The sequence below is a fragment of the Cydia strobilella genome, chromosome Z, assembly GCF_947568885.1.
Source record: "Cydia strobilella chromosome Z, ilCydStro3.1, whole genome shotgun sequence".
Taxonomy (NCBI): domain Eukaryota; kingdom Metazoa; phylum Arthropoda; class Insecta; order Lepidoptera; family Tortricidae; genus Cydia; species Cydia strobilella.
The window spans coordinates 19125846-19147798 of NC_086068.1; the positions used below are offsets into that span (position 1 = coordinate 19125846).

A 21953-nucleotide genomic window follows, 5' to 3' on the forward strand; every position below is an offset into this window, starting at 1 on the left:
ACAAATGTATAAAGTAGTTCATCATTATTTCGTAACAAATCATAGGTGAGGCGACAGCGGCTAGGAAAAGTCAATGTAGTTTTTTTTTACTTGCGACTTAACTTATAAAGAAATCTTTTTGTATTTTATTTATATTACGCTTACAAAGTCATTATACCTAAAATGTAGCGTTTTAAAGTATCCTTTTTATGTAATTTTATTTTATTTTATTTTATTTATTAAATACAGCAACTATCCTTACAGGTAACCCTAATACAATAGTGCCTTAACCTTAAATTAAAAATAATCCTTATTACTACTTAACTAAATAATTCAAATATTCAAACATACCGTTGGTAACCGTTAGGTTGGTAATAAAGGGTTGCCAATTTTCGGCAATAATTTAGAAAACACACATAATATGTTTTGGATAGCCTAGTAAATACTCAGAAGGCTATAATTTAGAAATTCTACTGCCACGTTCTCATGCAGTATCAAAAATTATGCCACGCCGAGGTCACGCCGATCACGCCGCCGCCGCCGGTCAAAAAATCATCGGACGTCGCCGCCGATGATTTTGCCATCGGCGCACATGTCTATCAGCAACCAGTTCATGTATGAGCAGTGTTCAGTTCTACATCTACCGGTGACCATAGAGTAACTTATACTAGAGCGGTACTGTCATAGTAAATTTTGTAACCCCAGTAAATTCACTGCCATCTGTCGACACACTTTAAAACTAAAATTGAAGATTTGTAAAAATACGATAAAATGTATTTAAATATAGATAAATGATTTTTTTTATTTGCATTAATTATTTTGATGATTTTGACCCATGTTCTTTCACTGATATGCGTTAAAATTGTTAAATAACAAACTAAACCGTCAACGCCATCTATACGACTGTAGACCAAAACTAGTAGCGCCCTCTGAACGAGAATCAAATTTTCTTGATTTTCGAGGCACGTTTTTTCCTTAGACTGTATCCATCTATTACGGAGTTATATCTATCTTTGCGGTGACATAGTTTTTTTGTTTACAAATGTAGGCACTTTAAATAAAAATTATTTCTAATTGTAGATATAATATTTTTTTGTAATTGAGCACCAGGACATTTTTTATTTAGTTTCTATTTTATTTATTATTTATTAAAATAAATTGAGTTTTTTTTCATATGACACATTTCATATTAAAATCAGTGCACTTACTGCGGTTGAAGATTTCTTTTAAATAAATTTATTTGTAAGAACGTGCATAATTGAACTTAAATATTTTGTGAAGAATGAAAGGTATCGGTGTCGGGTTTTTTTTGTAATGCTTTTATATACTGAGTACTATATATATAGGTATATATTTATTAAACTATTCCGTATTCAAATTTTTTTTTAAGGAATCAAGTAAAAACTATCAATCGAGTAAGAAAAAAAACTTAAGATGCCGATTTTTGGCAAAAGGATTCAGTATATATTATGTTTTTTGAGTATTTTTTTGTAAGTAATGTATATAATGAGCTTTTATTTGAGATATTAATCATTGAAATCGGTCAAATAGTTAAGCATGTAGATTTCTTTGAAATATACTTTGAAGAAATTTTCACTCACATTCAAACTTTCATATTTCGTGAAGTATGAGAGGTATCGGTGTCGCGTATTTTTTTAAATACTTGTTATTTATTCAGTAATATATACATGCATTAAACTATACATGTTACATACATATTTTTTGAGAAACCGAGTAAAAACTATCAATCGAGTAAAAATAATAATTAAGATGTCGTTTTTTGTCGAAAGTATTCAGTATATATTTTTTGAGTATTTTTTTAAAAGTAATATATATAATGGGCTTTCATTTGAGATATTAAACATTTAACTCGGTTCATTGGTTTAGCTTGTAGAATCTTTTGAAATATTTTTTAAAGAAGTGGCGCCATCTCTGTTCCTAAGGGGTGAAACTTGCGCTGCTGCGGGTCAAATCACTCAGTTTGGTCCCTACTAGCACTGTGCAAATAGGCTAGCTTTTATCATGAAGTGCAGCATCCGGGCAAAAAATGGCCATAACAAGTATGACTAATATAGCTAGGGCCCGTTTATCAAAAGCTTGTAGCTTGTAATACAAGTGGAAGTCCCTTTTCGACAGCTTTTATTAGAAAGGGACTTCCACTTGTATTACAAGCTACAAGCTTTTGATAAACGGGTCCCTGGTCAACAGCTGCAGATGGCTACACATCACATAACACTTACGCTCTGACGAATTATATGTCAATTATTATTAGAAATTTGGTATAGTCCGTCTAAGCTAACTGTGCACCGTGTTTCATAGCACAGCCAAATTTATACAAAATTATGACTCACACTTTGTTCTATCATAGAGTAACTTATACTAGAGCGGTACTGTCATAGTAAATTTTGTAACCCCAGTAAATTCACTGCCATCTGTCGACACACTTTAAAACTAAAAATGAAGATTTATGAAAAATACGATAAAATGTATTTAAATATGGATAAATGATTTTTTTTATTTGCATTAATTATTTTTATGATTTTGACCCATGTTCTTTCACTGATATGCGTTAAAATTGTTAAATAACAAACGAAACCGTCAACGCCATCTATACGACAGTAGGCCAAAGCTAGCAGCGCCCTCTTAACGAGAATCAAATTTTCTTGATTTTCGAGGCACGTTTTTTCCTTAGACTGTATCCATCTATTACGGAGTTATATCTATCTTTGGTTCTATCAAACATGGTACAGAGTTAGCTTCGATTGACTTTATTTCTGTAACTTTACTTCTTTTGTTGCAGGGGGCCCAGGCACCACAGTTGGATAATTCAGTATCTTTTCATTCGGTAAGCTTTACTTTTTACAAGCTTTTATTTAACTTGCCCTGTTAGTATGTAAGTTAGTTTGTTTGTTTGTCAGTTAGTGTGGATCAAATCTTGGAAGTTAATTCTGACCGACTTCCCGATTTCCAATTGAGCTGAAAATGTGCATACGTATGTAAGTCGGGTGACAATGCAATAAAGGTTGAACACGCCAAAAGTGAGGCACATTTGCATACTTAAATTCTAATCGGTATCACACGTGAAATCAATACCATGATAGGTGTCCAATTGTACTATTCGTTTTCATGATAACGAGCTTTAAACAATGACAGAGGGAAATCACTGCACAAATAATCTACGGAAATTCGATTAGGTTAAAGAAACTTGTATCTTAAGATATCAATAATCGATGACTTTTGTGTTTTGGAAATATTAAGCGACGGTAATTAATGGAAAGACAACCAGAAAGCAGAAAAATATAAGATGGAAATGAAAAAAAAAATTGAAACTAACATAGCGCGTTCTTATATAAAGCTTGAACACGTCAAAACGTGGGCACATAAAATTACAAAAATATAGAAACTAAAGGTCTCCTGGAGCGAAATATATATTGAATATAGTTGAAAATATTATAGTTTATCATGCTAATATAAAAGACTTTCATTTTAGGCTCAGGATTTAACATGTCACAGACTTTGTGATGACCAGGACACGGGCACTTTGATTGATGATTAGCGTATGTTTAGGTAGTCCAAACCAGAGTTATTTGCGGATTAATTGATAATATAACTTTAACAGGTGTCTTTATCATATATTCCTTGATATGGACCCAGTCCATTGCCATCAGCCTTAGTTTAGAACCATCCGCCAAAAGTACCCTTTTGGCGTTGTCAGCATGTCTATCGTGATAATACCCCTTCGTCACTGTTATAGTGTAGTGACAACATGATGAATGCTACCAAAATAGTAACTGTGGGATGTGACTTCTTTAAAATAGGTTTAGGTCATTTTCGCAAATATTACTTGCATATATTTCTATGGTCAATGTCCCTTATGCGAATTAATTAACGGCGACGCTCGATATAATCACTAATCACTTGCTGAACCAATAAATAATGGGGATACTTAGAATTATTTTTATCTTGCAATCTTCTGGAATGATAGGTTGGTCAAAGGTTTTATTCTGGTTTATTGTTTGAAGTTTGTATTTCTATAGAATCCATCGTCTAACACTTAACACGCTCAAATACGTTAAAAATTATCAAACGTTTTATACCCTACATTTTGCATACAAATTTCATTTAGCACCACTATTTTGGAGGCAGATAAGCTCTTGCTAGCTCTTAATCTAACTTGACTTCACTTTTTGTGCATAAAGGGCCTGGCTGGATCGCAGTAGTAAAAAATCGCCTCTGGCTGACATAGAAATATTGTTATGCAAGTTTATTTGTTTTATTATGATATTATATAATTTTGCTGCATAAGCCTTAAATACTTACGATTAGCGAAATAATAAAAAAAAAGTTTTTAATTTTTATTAGCCAAACTACTTTATCGATTGACATGTCCTTTGGATATTTTATAAGTACATGTATTTAAGATACATTTATAAAAAAAAATAAGGTCCTAGCGTCTTTTAAAGTCAAAATTTTTGGCTGTTTGTTTTTCTTGTTTTTTTTTACTTGCAAGTTAGCGACACCTACCATTTTTTGATATAATATACACATTTTTATAATCTATTACATATATTTTTTTCAAAAATATTAGTTGAGATCAACAAAGTCGAAATAAGCTATTTGTATAGGAGTGTTATTCAAATCGGTTCCGTACTTTGTACCCATCATTATTCAATAATAAACAGAGAAAGTAAGTTGTTCCACCGTGTTCGAATTTCAAACTCGCGTTTTGAATTTCGAACACGGCGGGCAGAATCTTGCTTTTTACACGACTGCCCAAAAAAGAGTGTAATGTTTTTGAACACGCTTTTATTAGGTCGACCTGTATGTAACTAACTATGTAATGGAATCTAAGGTAACTAATTTAACCATCTTCCCGGTTTCCGATGAAGCTGAAAATTTGCATACGCATGTAAGTCGGGTGACAATGCAATATTATGGTACCATCGAGCTGATCTGATGATTAAGACAGGAGGTGGTCATAGGAACTCTGTGATAAAACAACGCAACCTAATTGTGTTTGGGGTTTTTAGAATTGTCTCGATGAGTATTAGTTGCCTTTGGAAAAAAAGTACAGTCAGCGATAAAAGCTTGTACCAAAAATGAAATTTTTGCCAAAAACTTATTATTTACATAGAATGCACCTCTGTGGTGTATGTGCACGGCATCGGCACGATGTTCTAAAAAAATAATGGCGGGAACGAGAAAAATGTTTTTATCGGATAATACAAAATTAGTTGTAAATAAAAATACAGTTATAAAACGATTATTTCAAAAACGTGTCGAACGAAGGGGTATTAACATGATAGAAATGCTGACACTGTCCAAACGGTACTTTTTGAGGATAGTCTTAAATTAAGGCGGATGGCAAAATATTGCTTCACATCAACGGATATTTGAAAAATAACCCCTTTTGACGTTATATTATCAACTAATCTGCAAATAACTCTGTCTGGGACTGCTTAAACAGACTGTCATCATGTCGTGCAAAGTGCCCTGTGACCTGGTCGTCACAAAGTCTGTAATATGTCAAATCCTGAGGCTGAAATGAAATTCCAATATATTCGTATCATAAACTATAAATTTCGCAACTATGTTCAATACCGTAAGGTCGGGGTACTTTAGCCCTGATAAGGATACAATGTATCAATTCAATAAAATAGGTTTTCATGGGTGTGCAAAGTAACCTTGGAGAGCTAAAGTACCCCGACCTTACGATATGTATTTCGCTCCAGTAGACTTTTAATTTGTAATTGTATGTGCCTCAATTATGGCGTGTTCAAACCTTTAATATGGTACCATCGAGCTGATCCGATAATAGAGACAGGAGGTGGCCACAGGAACTCTGTGATGAAACAACGCAACCTAATTGTATTTGGGTTTTTTAGAATTGTCTCGATGAGTATTAGTTGGCTGTGATAAGAAAAGTACAGTCAGCAATAATAGCTTGTGCCAAAAATATTTCTTTTTGCCAAAAACATTTATTTATTTTTCACCTCAGCAGCTCGATCAAGCCTACTATAGCTACTCCCTGGAGTGAGGAATCTGCGACTTTCCTCACTCCAGGGAGTGAAACAAAGTAGCTTTTTAATTTAGTGAAGGCCATGAATTGCCACTTAATTTTTTTTTCTGTATTATTCCGTGTAATTCGAAATACATTTTAACCTTTAATATGTTCTCACTACTGAGGTGATAAATTATGTGTGCAACATGAGAGCAAAGTTATTTTACGTCGTGTTTTTGAGTCCCTCGCTACGCTCAAGATTCTAAGTTAGAATCACTCGCTTCGCTCATGATTTAATTATAGAATCTTTTGCTGTCTCTTCTTCTTTTCCTTTGCCTTATCCCACATTAGGTGGGGTCGGCTCTCCTTATCCTTCGGCGCCAAGACGATCTGTCTTGAGTTGTCGGGTTGGGTAGTTGGGCTTTTTCCAATAGTTTGGCCATACTCGTCCACCACGTCAGAGGGGGCCTTCCTCTACCTGTTTTGCCTTCTGGCAGAGCTAGAGCTTTTTGCACGACATGGCCGTCGTCTCTCCGCATAACATGGCCGTACCACCTTAGTCGCGTTTCCGTAAGTTTTTCGGAGATGGGAGTGACTTTGAAGCTGCCTCTGATAAGTTCGTTTCGTTTCTTATCTATTCTTGTAACTCCACCTGACCATCTAAGCATTTTCATTTCGGCCACATGTAGCTTTTTGACGTGAGTTTCCTTAACCGGCCAGCACTCAGCACCATACAGCATTGTTGGTCTCACCGCTGTTTTGTACACCTTACCCTTTGTACGTATGGGCATTCGTGGATCACAAAGAACTCCGGTGAGTGTCCGCCATTTTTGCCATGCGACATTGATTCTATGGGAAACGTCTACTTCTACCTTCGCGTCATTTGTTATAACCGAACCCAGATATTTAAATTGGCTAACTTTTGGTACTTGTGTTCCATCCGGGTAGTAGAGATGGCATCTGTTTGCCACATTGCTATAGTTGCATTCAAGGTGTTCGGTTTTCGATCTACTTACTCGGAGTCCCGCGTTTTCTAAAGTAGTGATCCATTTGGTTAGGGTTATTTGCAGGTCTTCGGCACATTTAGAAACAAGCGCAATGTCGTCGGCATATAGGGGGTTCCAAGGCAGTTCCTGCTGAATGGGTTTTGTGATATAATCCATAACTATATTAAATACTATTCTCGTGCCTTTGATGCCATTAACACTCGATTGTTATTATCCAAAATGAAATACTACGGTTTTGAGTCACAGACAGTTGCATGGTTTGCCAGTTATCTTAGTGGTCGTTCGCAGATCGTTAAAATTCAAAATGATAGAGGGTTATGTGCAAAGTCAAAGCCATCTGCTGTCTCCAGAGGGGTATCTCAGGGCTCTATCTTGGGTCCACTGCTTTTTATTCTCTATACCACAGATGTCCGTGACTCCATAAAGCATTGTAAGTTCCACCTTTATGCTGATGATATTCAAATCTACATCTCATTTAATCCAAATAATACAGGACACGCTGTTGCGAAACTAAATGAAGATTTAGAAATTATTACAGCCTGGTCAGAGTCCAACTGCTTGGTGTTAAATCCAAGTAAATCTAAAGTTATGGTATTTGGCTCTAAAAATCAACTTAAGCGGATCGAACACCATAAACCAGCAGTTATAATCTCGGGAGAGGAAGTAGAACGTGTATCGGAGGCACGCAATCTGGGATTAATAATGGATGAATCTTTGCGTTTCGAGGGGCATATTGCGGAAATTACAAGAAACGCATTTTATAGACTCACAATACTATATCGAATTCGGAATTTTATCAGCGTCGATCTGCGAATCAAACTTTGTAATTCTTTAGTACTTTCTAAATTTGATTATGCGGACATAGTCTACGGTCCACGTTTACTAGCCCGCACTGATCGTATAGTGCAGAGAGTGCAGAATGCATGTGCTCGTTATTGCTTCGGAATTCCGCCACGAGAGCATGTGACACCTTATTTGAACTCAGCAGGTATTCTCAAAATGGCATTTCTCAGAGAACTGCACCTGTCATCTTTGTTGTTTGGAGTTTTTAAAACATCAGAGCCAGAGTATCTGTTCGATAAGTTCACTTGGCGCGCAAGCAGGTCGAGCTTGTATGGCATCAGATCGGTTTGTGACGAGTTGGTATTACCACGTCACCATACTGCTGCATTTCGAGGTAGCTTCAAATATACAGCAACGAAATGCTGGAATAATATACCTCCACCCCTCAAAAACTTAAATACAATAAGTAGTTTTAAATTGCGGTTTAAACAATATCTTTTAGCAATACAAAACTCGCTACCTCTTGGTACTAGACCCACGCCGTCATATTTAAAATGATTATATCTATGCACCTTATGTCTTTATTTATTTTTATCTATATTAAGTATTTTTGCACTCATATCTATCTATCATAAGCTTATATACTTCCTTTAATACATATGTAACTATTAAATTCTGCTTACACACTATACCAGCAATTGTTCTGTCCAAATTCTAAAACATAGTTTACACTCATACATACATGTTAACATAATTCTAAGCCATTTAGTTTTCGACTAACAGCGAGTAAGGGATAATGTATCAAGGGTCTGCCTGAAAACCAGCGTTGTAGTAAATACACTGCAACATTATGCTGAGGCAAGCTCCTATTTAACACGCATGAATATTTCTCTCTGATGTGCAACTCAATTTCTTAGTTTTGTAAGTCTAAATTTAAGGTTTATCTATAAAAAATGTACTACGCTATCTGTTAACTCTGCCATTTCATGTGATGTTGAATAAAAATGTTCTATTCTATTCTATTCTAAATAATTGGGGGCTTAGCGCTGATCCCTGGTGGACTCCCACTTCGACCGCGAAATCTTTGCTTAATCCGGTAGGGCTTTTGACTTTCGTGCTACATCAATCTTTTGCTGTCTCGGGACTCAAAATAAACTCGCAAGAAAAACCAACTTTCCTCTCTTGTTGCACAAATAACTATAATAGCCCATGTATTTATGATGCCAAGACTATCCATTAAAATATTACGTCCATTAATTACGTCACACAAATTTCTAGGTTTTTGAAAATCTCAAAAATGGACGGCAAAGTCGACGTTGCCGGTTAAAAAGTAAGTCGCGAAGTGCGTAGTTTATGGTCAGTCAAAAAATTAAAACGTTTAAAACATTGCAGTCTCGATTTCGGGACTGCAATGTTGCATACAAATTCCATTACTTGTCGAGTTTCAAACTTTTTAAAAGTTGAAGTGGCCATATCAAATGAAGGCATAGGTCCGTTAAACAGCCAAACAGATGATCAGTACTTATTATTATAATGTTGGTACCGCGACTATTTAGGTGTCTCAAATAGGTTGGCGTATTTTCAGCAGAAAAATACACTTCTATTTTTAATTAAAAAAATAAAAAGGCGGCAAAGCAACTCTTTTTACTTTTTTCTGTGAAAATATATACATATACATAAGAACGTTGCTTCTGTGAAATATTTCTACTATATTTGTATTTATTGAACCAATTTTTGAGAAAAGCACTATACATGACTGTATATGACTCGGCTGGAAGGCTACTTGCTGGCTTCGGATTCAATTAAACGGACTCCCAAGGTCGTCCGTTTAAAACGAAACCTCAGCCACCAAGTAGCTACTTCCGAGCCTCGACAATAATGTACTAATAAATTTTCGGCTACTGATGAAGTTAAAGTAACGTCACAAAGTTTGTGACTTCCCTCCACCATGTCACAACATGTCACATTTTCTTGACCCCCTCCCTCCCCCTAAACGTGTGATATAATATTAATGGTGACCAGTCGGCCTGATACACTTTTCTAGTTTTTTAACAGTTGTCGGTAGTACACCTGTTGTATGGCTTGATATCGTTTTGTGTTGTGTGACGTGATGCCTCCTAAATATGAAATTAGTGTTTGCCACTATCTAAAAGTGTGGAGAGGAACGTTGTGACGTCACAAAAATTCGTTAATATTACATTTTGTCTGTTACCTCAGAAAGTACTAAAACAATCTAGACAAACGAGGGAAGCTCTTATGTTGTCACAAGACGTCCAGTTTATTGATAAATAAATATGTTTCTTTGTAGGATTCACCAACTGTGTCTAAGCAGGCTGTTATACAGCTATTTAACATGCTTCTCGGCGGCGGCAGCAGAAATATCATCGATCCGGTAAGCATGTGTATTATTTTGCCGTATTATTCCGCATTGGGCATTACGGTAATTTTAAACGACGGACACTTCGTGGTGTGCGCGAAAGTTTCCCGTTTCGCTCGCCTGGCAGTTTGACAGTTGACAACACTATGAACTTTGCATATGAGTGTGCCCAGACTCAGATTTCAGAACGATTACCTATAGTTTTTAGGGTTCCGTACCCAAAGGGTAAAAACGGGACCCTATTACTAAGACTCCGCTGTCCGTCTGTCTGTCTGTCTGTCTGTCACCAGGCTGTATCTCATGAACCGTTATAGCTAGACAGTTGAAATTATCACAGATGATGTATTTCTGTTGCCGCTATAACAACAAATACTAAAAACAGAATAATATAAATATTTAAATGGGGCTCCCATACAACAAACGTGATTTTTTTGCTATTTTTTTCCGTAATGGTGCGGAACCCTTCGTGCGCGAGTCCGACTCGCACTTGGCCTGTTTTTTTTTACAAGGGAGAAAAGTTGTTGTTTAACCCCTCGAGCTAATTATTAGGCGGGTCCACACAGAGCTAGAAGCCTCGCCTAGTTCCGCCTATTGATAATACAGCAAGCGAAAAAAATCTTAGAGCTTAGCGAGTGTTCCGAAAAGTGGAATCTTGAGGGTTTCCAGGCACGAGGGTTAAAAAAGTTAAAAGTAAATTCTACAAATTTTCAAAATTCTCAAAATTTGCATCACATTATTTTGCCACTCTTATGGGTAAAATGCAACTTTCTCGTCAGTTGTTGAAGAATAAAGAGAGCCTTTACGAGCTGGTGCGGTGAAACTTTTTTCTCCACCTTAATAATAAATAGCTTTCTATGTGTGTTCATATTTTATTGTAGGTTCCTTCAACATCCCATATGGACGAAACGTTGCAGTCCCTTACAAGACGGCACAATGTTGGCTACTCTAATGCTGGACCAGACTTGATAAAATTCGTCACGGATACATTAAGGAATAGTAATAGTAAGTAGTATTCATTTGACGAACAAGGAAAGGTACCCAACTGTCGGGCTCCGATTGGATTTATTCTTATACATATATGATAAAGAATGAGAAATATGAAACATTGAAGTGTTTTTAGGGTTCCGTAGCCAAATGGCAAAAAACGGAACCCTTATGGATTCGTCATGTCTGTCTGTCTGTCTGTCTGTCTGTCTGTCTGTCCGTCCGTATGTCACAGCCACTTTTTTCCGAAACTATAAGAACTATACTGTTGAAACTTGGTAAGTAGATGATTCTGTGAACCGCATTAAAATTTTCACACAAAAATAGAAAAAAACAATAAATTTTGGGGGTTCCCCATACTAGGACCTGAAACTCGAAAATATTTTTTTCATCAAACCCATAGGTGTGGGGTATCTATGGATAGGTTCTTTTAAAAATGATATTGAGGTTTCTAATATAATTTTTTTCTAAACTGAATAGTTTGCACGTTTGTAACTTCTAAAATAAGAGAATGATAAAACTAAAAAAACATGTGATACACATTACCATGCAAACTTTCGCCGAAAATTGGTTTGAACGAGATCTAGTAAGTAGTTTTTTTTAATACGTCATAAATCGTAAACCGCAATTTACCTTTCACTCACGTTTAACATAAAAAATATATTGTTTAAATTGTGTAATGTACGGAACCCTCGGTGCGCGAGTCAGACTCGCACTTGGTCGGTTTTTTTTTGTAAAATATGAGTGAGCCAAATCAACAAAACACGTGTCCATTATTCAACTAATCACCAGCTTCCATTACTCACCAGCCAACCAGCTTCAACTAACTCTTTATAAAAGTTAGAGGGATTTGTCACTTTTCAGTACTTTGGAGGCCAATTTCTGAAGCTGAAAAAAATACGTGTCCGTTATTTTAGACTACTCTATAACACATATAAACAGATGTCATTCAACACAAATAGAAACTTAGAAGAGGTAGAGCGGAGAATTGCAATCACGTGGAAGAAATATTGGGCCCATAAAGAAATTTTCAAGTCACAAATGCCGCTATCAGCTAAGAAAATAGTCATGGACACGGCTATACTTCCATGTCTTACTTATGGATGTCAAACATGGACGTTTGACACCAAAACCAGAAACAAAATTCAAACCACTCAAAGACGAATGGAAAGAAGTAGTATGGGACTTAGGCTCAAAGATAAGGTGCGAAATGCTGACATCCGCAAGAAAACCAAAGTTACCGACGCCCTAACTTTCGCGCTAAAAAACAAATGGAAGTGGGCAGGCCACGTCCCTAGTACGAAGATAACCGATGGACTCGGAGAGCGGTAGACTGGTCCGGGCCGCCAGGAAAAAGATCAAGAGGCCACCCGTACGCAAGATGGGCAGATGAAATAGCGGTAACAGCAGGCCGAGGTTGGCTAAACACAGCCAAAGACAGGAAAAAGTGGTATACCTTGGAGGAGGCTTTTACCCAAAGGGGGTCCATTTAAGAACAATAATAAAAAATAAAAATAAAAATCTAATCATAACTAATTATTCTGCCAAATTAATTTAATTAATGGTAAATTAACTATTTAAGTGTTTACAACCAATAATTATAAATGTAAAAAAAAAAAAATACATTGAATGTTACACAAAATTATCTACTTCATATTGTTATTAATTATTGTATTATTACTTTTTTGCGTGAACAAATAAAGCTTTATTATTTCTCTTTATTAATCTTTTTTCTTAAGTTAGGATTTTTATAATATGTATATAAAAGTAAAATATAAAACACTTACAAAACAATACAAAATACATATAAACACATTATAAAAAACCTAACCTAGGGTGCCGCCAGCAGCGAGGCAGGGCCCAAGCTGCCGGTGGTCAGGGCCGCAGAGAGAGGAACCGGCGGACTATCCGCGCCGTGTCCAAGATCACCGCCTTCTGCATCTGACCCTTGATCCAACCATCTAGCGAGAGTCTCTCAAGGTGTTGGTCGAGACTCTTCGCTATGAGACCGTTCGCCGAAACGACTATCGGGACAATGATCGTCGAATCAACATCCCACATGGCGGTTATCTCGTGAGCCAAGTCTAGGTACTTACTGGACTTGTCCTTCTCGGCTTTCACGAGATTCTCATCATGGGGGATGGTGATGTCGACAAGCACGGCCCGGCGTTGCGATCGATCTAATATCACAATGTCAGGCTTATTGGCTACAATAGTCCTGTCAGTGATGATAGATCGATCCCAATAGAGCGTGGCACGACCATTCTCAAGAACTGGCACAGGTAAATACTTGTAGTACGGTACTTCGCGGTCCACAAGTCCGTATAGAAGAGCAAGTTGCTGGTGAATAATCCTGGCTACGAGGTTATGTCTGTGCAAGTACTCGCCGTTAGCAAGATGAGAACAACCGGAAATAAAATGCCTGAGTGACTCTCCGGGACGGCGGCATGCCCGACAAATGTCGACCGTACCGTCCTTCAGGATATATTTCCGATAGTTGTTCGTCATCATAACTTCGTCCGCAATTGCACAGGCAAAACCCTCGGTTTCTCCGAAGAGGTTCCCGAATCGTAACCAGTTCACCGACGCGAGCAGGTCTACATCGGCTCCCGTGAGGGCCTTGTAGCACCTTACTCTCCCATACCGCCCTGCGGCCCGCAGTACTTTGTACCACAGGTTTGTGCCAGTTCTCGTTTGCCAAGGAGAGCGGCGTGAAGTTTCTGTCCACTGCTACAACATCACGATGCATCCCACACTCGTTGTTAAGGAAATAATTCCTGAGATTGCACACCTCGCGGTTGTGGAGATCTTTGGCGTTAAGGAAGCCTCGACCTCCACACTTCCGTGGGATGTACAATCCCCCCTCTGTAGCCCCATAATAGGCGCGCATCACATTCTCATTCATAGATTGAGACCATCTCTTGCGACGCACTATACCACCGGCAGCGGGAGCCGTGGGCGGGGCGGGATGTTATATCACGGGCCTATAAATCCCGGTCTTTTGATAGGCTTGCGTGGGGATATAGATCCAACACGTAGAGGCCCCTTGGAGAGCTTTAATGTCATGTAGAACGCCTGCTGGAACCCGTTCACAGGCGCAACAATAGACACCCATGAACCGGTCGCAGCAGGCATTGGGACTATTGCAGAAAAAGTGAACAGTATACCGGTCTATGGATTGAAGTTTGGGTGGACAATGAGACTGGGCTATTGTAAAGAACTCCGGACACCTGCCATAACAATGTTAATACACGTTATCGAGGCAGGTGGTGACTTGCCGCTGACTAGATGGGCCCCTGAAACTGCCGTCGTGAAGACGACCAGGAGCAACACCGGTGTGAGCGGCTCAGGGGTGTCGAGAGGTGTGCGCCGCTTTCTACCCAGTGGCTGTTAGCAGCCACTGTGCCAACTCGCGTCTTATGCATCTTTCACTTCCACCCCTGGAGCATATAGCTCTTACGACTCCCCTCTGGACGGCCAATGAAGGCAAGCCAGAGCTGAGAGTCCTGCGGGTCCCCTTGGGGTCCACTCCGACCGACGAAGACACGCCGGAGACGGAGACCCTGACCGACTCTCTGGAGCACTCGGGTCCGTGGGGTCGTCACTCCCCAACAGCTCGCCACAAGCTGCCCTGCGGGCTAACATCAGTTTTCGGGCTAAACCTACTTACATCAGCGAATAAAGTCTCCAACCCGCATTCGGCGGTGTGGGACTACCCAATTCTGAGCTTGTTATTATTATTATTATTATAACACATATAAATCAAATCGAAGCAGGTCAATTGGGTACCCTTCCTTGTTGTAAGTTTATTTACGTGTTAGTGTACATTTTGGAATTTTTGTACCAAATGTCATTTGATATTTACCACTAGCTTTCCAGTGAAGGTATAAGGAAACCTACTTACATCAGCGAATAAAGTCTCCAACCCGCTTTCGGCGGTGTGGGACTACCCAATTCTGAGCTTGTTAGGCTACATGCATGAGAAATCTTTTATATGACCATGATATATTTTTTTTAATTCATAAACGTTCAACAACACGAAATGAATCCGAAAAAATGTAATCGCCATTTTTGGTTTAACATTTTTGTAAATATAATAGTTTGAAAAACTTTTTTTAAATCCTCCTAATGTGTATTAAACACTTTTTCTCAAAAATGGACGGCAAAGTCGACGTTGCCGGTTAAAAAGTAGGTCGCGAAGTGCGTAGTTTATGGTCAGTCAAAAAATTTAAAAGTTAAAAACATTGCAGTCTCGATTTCGGGACTGCAATGTTGCATACAAATTCCATTATTTGTCGAGTTCCAAATTTTTAAAAGTTGAAGTGGCCATATCAAATGAAGGCATAGCACGGTGGGCTGGATGGCTCGAAAAGAGGACATTCGCACTTTTTTCAGAAAATCATTTTTTGAAAAATGCTATCCAATAGAGAATTATATGAGGAACAATAAATGTGGTATACATTTTTGCGAAATAAGGCATATTGACAGCAGAAAAAAATAAAGTCTGTTTTTTTTGTATGGGACCCAAAAATAGGTATCTTGTTTCTCAGAAACTATTAGAGGTCCCGTCTTCTACCTTTCAAGACTTTGTTTTTCTACTTTTATAGAGTAAGAAACGATAAGCAGATTTTCTATTCAGGTGCTGTTTTTTTTTTTAGTCCAGTAAAAGTTAACACATTTTCGATTTTTTCGTTTATGTCTTTTTTGGGATGCCACAATATTTTTTGATAGTTTAATTCTATAATATTAATAACAAGTTACAGATGCGACGATTTTTACTTTTTTTTTGGGAAACAGTTGATTTTGGTTCAAATTTGTTGTTAGTTATTTACAACTCAATCATTTTATGGAAGACGAAATAGTGAGTATTCTTTTATCTTGAAACAATTATTATTCGCAAAAACAAAATGAATCATAAAATGTTAATTATATTTTACAATATGGTCAAATAAGACTCATTTAAAATAAAAAATAACAAAACTGCAGTTTTGTGTACAAGTGAAGAGTTATACGCGTGGTATTATATGCCATCTAGCGTACACAAGCTTTTAATACATGGGGCTGACATAATTAAGCATTTCGGCATGTTACCAATTGGAAAATTATCAGAAGAAGCATCAGAAGCGAGGAACAAAGATTTTCGCAATGTGAGAGAACACCATGCTAGAAAATGTAGCAGAACCATGACGAATGAAGATATTTTGCACAACTTTCTTATATCTTCTGATCCACAAATAACTCTTCTAAGGCCACGACTAACTAAGAAAGCTAAAAAACTCTCACCCGAAGCTTTAGAATTACTAATTATAGAAAATAATACGAGCGACGACCATGAATATAATCTTTTTGAAATGTTAGAAAATACCAATGAATAACTTTTTCACTAAGTGTAGTAATTTTTGTATTTAGGTATATGTATTTTTTTAAGAAATGTTATTTATGTATCGTAATTATTATACCATAACCATATTACTTTTTGTTGTTTATTGTTTATTTTAAATGACATGTGTCTATTGGGGCATTTCACGTCAAGCGGGCAGCAAAAAAATTGTCAGGTTCTGGATTTTGTTCATAGTTGGATTAATTGGACCTATATGTGAACAAAAAAAATTGGCATCATTACTTTTTTAATATATTGCTTCGTTAAAAATTTATACGCATTTGAAAAAACTACAAAATTTGAGGAACGGATTTTTAAAAAATTATTATTGCAATTCTTTCAATGGTTTTAATTATAACTAAATAGTGATTATTTGAGAATATTAGTTGATTTCTTTGAAAATTTATAAAAAAAGTTTTTTTTATCTTTTTTTCATATAACAAACCGGAAGTTAGATTTAAATTTTATTTTTTTTCCAACTTCGCATTTTTTTATATTTTTTATTTTTACACAATAATGTAGCTTATGGTGTACTAATGTCCTATAAATTTTTTTATAATGGCATCTCGATTGGTTTTGAAGGTTCATGAAGTAATTCGAAAGTACTGCGCGACGCTCCGTACTGAGCGGTAGTTCTATGTGGCAATCTTTAATGGCCAATTACGGGTTTTTTTACTTTTGCGTAACGGAATTAAAGCAATAAACAATATTTCATCGGTTAAGATGTATAAAAGCAAATCATGTCTTATTCAATCGTGCCTTGTAGCGCTATCACTGATCAACCATATCTTGGAACTGAAAACAAAACGTTTATGTTTTAACAAAACGCTAGAGGTAACTTAATAACTATAGCTAGGTTTAGGCGGGGTATGTCACATGCTTAAGATGTCACTTTTGAGTTAGGTCACGTTCTGAGGACGTCACTTTCTGTACGTCACATTCTGAGTTCGTCACATTCTGAGTACGTCACTTTCTGAGAACACCACTTTCTGAGGCCCTCGCTTTCTGAGTTCGTCACTTTCTGAGTACGTCACTTTTATAGCAAAGTAATATTTAAGCGTATACCTGCATTAACAATGGATACCAGCAATCATATTAGCTGTACGGCATAAAAACGGCCGTAGGCCGTACAGCTGTTATGATTGCTGGTATCTATTGTTCATGCAGGTATACGCTTTAATCTTACTATGCTATAAAAGTGACGTACTCAGAAAGCGAGGGCTTCAGAAAGTGGCGTTCACAGAAAGTAACGTACTCAGAATGTGACGAGCTCAGAATGTGACAAACTCAGAATGTGACGTACAGAAAGTGACGTCCTCAGAACGTGACCTAACTCGAAAGTGACTTCTTAAGCATGTGACATACCCCGCCTAAACCTAGCTATAGTTATTAAGTTACCTCTAGCGTTTTCTTAAAACATAAACGTTTTGTTTTCAGTTCTAAGATATGGTTGATCAGTGATAGCGCTACAAGGCACGATTGAATAAGACATGATTTGCTTTTATACATCTTAACCGATGAAATATTGTTTATTGCTTTAATTCCGTTACGCAAAAGTAAAAAAACCCGTAATTGGCCATTAAAGACTGCCACATAGAACTACCGCTCAGTACGGAGCGTCGCGCAGTACTTTCGAATTACTTCATGAACCTTCAAAACCAATCGAGATGCCATTATAAATTTTTTTATAGGACATTAGTACACCATAAGCTACATTATTGTGTAAAAATAAAAAATATAAAAAAATGCGAAGTTGGAAAAAAAAAGATATTTAATACTAACTTCCGGTTTGTTATATGATAAAAAGATAAAAAAAACTTTTTTTATAAATTTTCAAAGAAATCAACTAATATTCTCAACTAATCACTATTTAGTTATAATTAAATCCATTGAAAGAATTGCAATAATAATTTTTAAAAAATCCGTTCCTCAAATTTTGTAGTTTTTTCAAATGCGTATAAATTTTTAACGAAGCAATATATTAAAAAAGTAATGATGCCAAATTTTTTAGTTCACATATAGGTCCAATTAATCCAACTATGAACAAAATCCAGAACCTGACAATTTTTTTGCTGCCCGCTTGACGTGAAATGCCCCTATTGTAAAACATTAGATTATTTCTTTTTAGTTGTATGAAAAATGTAAAAAATGTACTTAGGATTTTTTTATAACTTAATAAACGTTACATATACTATGTGTTATTATCATTTTTACTTTTAACTATCGAAATATAATGTAAAAACCCAAAAAAGACATAAACGAAAAAATCGAAAATGTGTTAACTTTTACTGGACTAATAAATAAAAAACAGCACCTGAATAGAAAATCTGCTTATCGTTTCTTACTCTATAAAAGTAGAAAAACAAAGTCTTGAAAGGTAGAAGACGGGACCTCTAATAGTTTCTGAGAAACAAGATACCTATTTTTGGGTCCCATACAAAAAAACAGACTTTATTTTCTTCTGCTGTCAATATGCCATATTTCGCAAAAATGTATACCACATTTATTGTTCCTCATATAATTCTCTATTGGATAGCATTTTTCAAAAAATGATTTTCTGAAAAAAGTGCGAATGTCCTCTTTTCGAGCCATCCAGCCCACCGTGCATAGGTCCATTAAACAGCCCAACAGATGATCCGTACTTATTATTATAATGTTGGTACCGCGACTATTTAGGTGTCTCAAATAGGTTGGCGTATTTTCAGCAGAAAAATACACTTCTATTTTTAATTTAAAAAATAAAACGGCGGCAAAGCAAATCTTTTTACTTTTATCTGTGAAAATATATACATAAGAACGTTGCTTCTGTAAAAATTTTCTATTATACTATTATTTTCTACTACATTTATTGCGCCATTTTTGAGAAAAGCACTATATATGACTCGGCCGGAAGGCTACTTGCTGGCTTCGGATTCAATTAAACGGACTCCCAAGGTCGTCCGTTTAACCGTCGACGAATCCTCAGCCAGCAAGTAGCTACTTCCGAGCCTCGACAATAATGTACTATTATTAGATTCCTTATGTATAACGATAAAAAAGTAAGCTAAGGCAAGTAAGTACTTAAATGCATTTTTTGCGGCGTAATAAAAAACTTTTCATCAATCTTTATATATTTTGGCGCAGCCGTGTATGCTGTGACGTCACAGGCCGTGCGTTTTTTGTATGGGTCGTTTTTACTTGCGGTGCGCGCCACATTTCTGGTTTTTGAGGTAAAATAGATAGCAGGTTTATTAGAAATATTTGAATCTCAATCTATTGACATCTAATTGCTGCACATATTCAGGTAATACGGCAGAGAGGTCACCGTCAGTAGAAGAACGCCCAAGTGAACCGACGCTAAATAACAGAACAAATGGCTATTTAGCAAATGGGCAAAAACCTCACATTAGCACAAGCGAACCTACAAGGTATGGCGCAGCCGCTGGTTACGCGGGGCCAAGCTTGCAAGTTCCAGACTTCGGAGGCCGTGCGCACCAAGTGATGCCAAACTATCCCGTGGCGGGCCCCAGCGGTTATGCAGGCGCCCCCCCGCCCGCACCGCCGCCCACCGGCTACATGTTCCACCGGGCCGTCCCGCCACCGAACCGGCATTACTACCCTCAGAACCCTGCTGTGTCCGGTGAGTCGGTGTACAGCTCTTTGACGTCACTTATTTTACATTGTTATGTATTAATATATATATAAATGTACGTGTCCTGACTGACTGACGCATCAACGCAGAGCCGAAACTACAAAAGATAGAAAGTTGAAATTTGCACACCATATTACATTTATAATGTGTACAAGAGATAAGCAGCGATTTTGAGAAATTCAACCCCTAAGGTGGTTAAAAAGGGGATGAAACCCTGAATGAGGTTTGGTGGGGTCAAGTTTTATTTTAAGCTAGGAATTTGAATCTTCGTAAAAAGATGTTTTTAAAATACAAGAAAAATAATTTCAGTTTTTGAAAATTTATCCCCAAAGGTGGTGAAAAAGGGGTTTAAGTTTGTATGGATATTAAATATTTTTGCGAGTGCCCGCACTCTTGAATCTTGAATCTTTGTATAAGGGCATATTATTAATTAGAATACAAGAAAAGTAATTTCAGCGTTTTTAATCATTCATCCCTTAAAAGGGTTAAAAAGGGTTGAAAGTTTGTACAGGGTTCTAATTTTATTTCAAGCTAGGAATTTGAAACTTCGTGAAAAGGTATTTCATTTTGAAAATTCATTTTATAAGGTGGTAAAAAAGGGGTTTAATGTTTGTATAGAGGTCAAACATCTTTTTAAGTGTGGAACTTGAATCTTTGTATAATCTATATAATCTAAGGCATTTTATTATAATACAAGAAAGTAATTTCAGCGTATTTAGGGTTCCGTACCCAAAGGGTAAAAACGGGACCCTATTACTAAGACTCCGCTGTCCGTCTGTCCGTCACCAGGCTGTATCTCATGAACCGTGATAGCTAGACAGTTGAAATTTTCACAGATGATGTATTTCTGTTGCCGCTATAACAACAAATACTAAAAACAGAATAATATAAATATTTAAATGGGGCTCCCATACAACAAACGTGATTTTTTTGCTGTTTTTTTCCGTAATGGCACGGAACCCTTCGTACGCGAGTCCGACTCGCACTTAGCCGGTTTTTTTTTTTTTTTTTTTTTTTTAATTTAATATTCATCCCCTAAAAGGGTTAAAAGAAGCTGAAAGTTTGAATCCATTAGAAATGCTTTGAAACTTATTAGAAAGGCATTGTAATAAGATTTAAAAAAAAGTTATTTCAACGTTCTTAAAAATTCAACCCCTAAGGGGAATAAAAAGGGGATATAAGTTTATATGTGGTACAAATTTTCTTTTAAGCTAGGAACTTTAAACTTGGTAAAAGGGCAATATATTAAAATAGACAAAAACTGATTTCACCGTTTTGAAAAAGTTTGTATTGATAAAGTTTATATCGGGAGCGATTTTTTTTTAAATCACTGGACTTAAAAATCTTCTAAGATGGTTGAGAGGATTTCTTTCAGTTAGGGACTTGAAACTTCGTAGTTTGTGAAAGACAAATTTCATGCGTTGTATAATTATTAACAAATGATTAACCGTCCCTACTGCTATATTTTGCTGCATAATATTCTATGGGGTCATCCATTAATTACGTTACACGAATTTCTAGGTTTTTTGACCCCCCCCCCCCCCCCCCCCCCCTCCTTGTCACACTTGGTCACAAGGAGGCAATTTGGCAAATCCCTCCCCCCTGGTGTGACATCACATTTTTGGAAATTTTATTTTCAACTCAATTTTTTTTCTTTTTTTTAAATAGAGTGATTCAAGAGGAAGGTTTACATGTATAATACATCAGCATTGCACCCGTGCAAAGCTGGGGCGGGTCGCTAGTTATATGAATAAAAACGATTATCGTTCCAAAAACTCGTTAACTTTACAAGGAACGAAAAAACTAAAAAA

The 21953-nt window shown here is 36.7% G+C and overlaps 1 protein-coding gene across 2 annotated transcripts in view; it reads left to right on the plus strand.

Moving 5' to 3' along the window:
* LOC134754262 (atrophin-1-like) overlaps positions 1-21953 on the plus strand; it is a 76710-nt gene that overhangs the window by 37903 nt on the left and 16854 nt on the right. For both annotated transcript variants that reach the window (XM_063690475.1, XM_063690476.1), the window contains exons 7-10: positions 2780-2824; positions 10079-10162; positions 11026-11143; positions 19795-20130. In XM_063690475.1, the coding sequence (XP_063546545.1) occupies positions 2780-2824; positions 10079-10162; positions 11026-11143; positions 19795-20130 (583 nt within the window). The remainder of the gene's footprint in view (positions 1-2779; positions 2825-10078; positions 10163-11025; positions 11144-19794; positions 20131-21953) is intronic.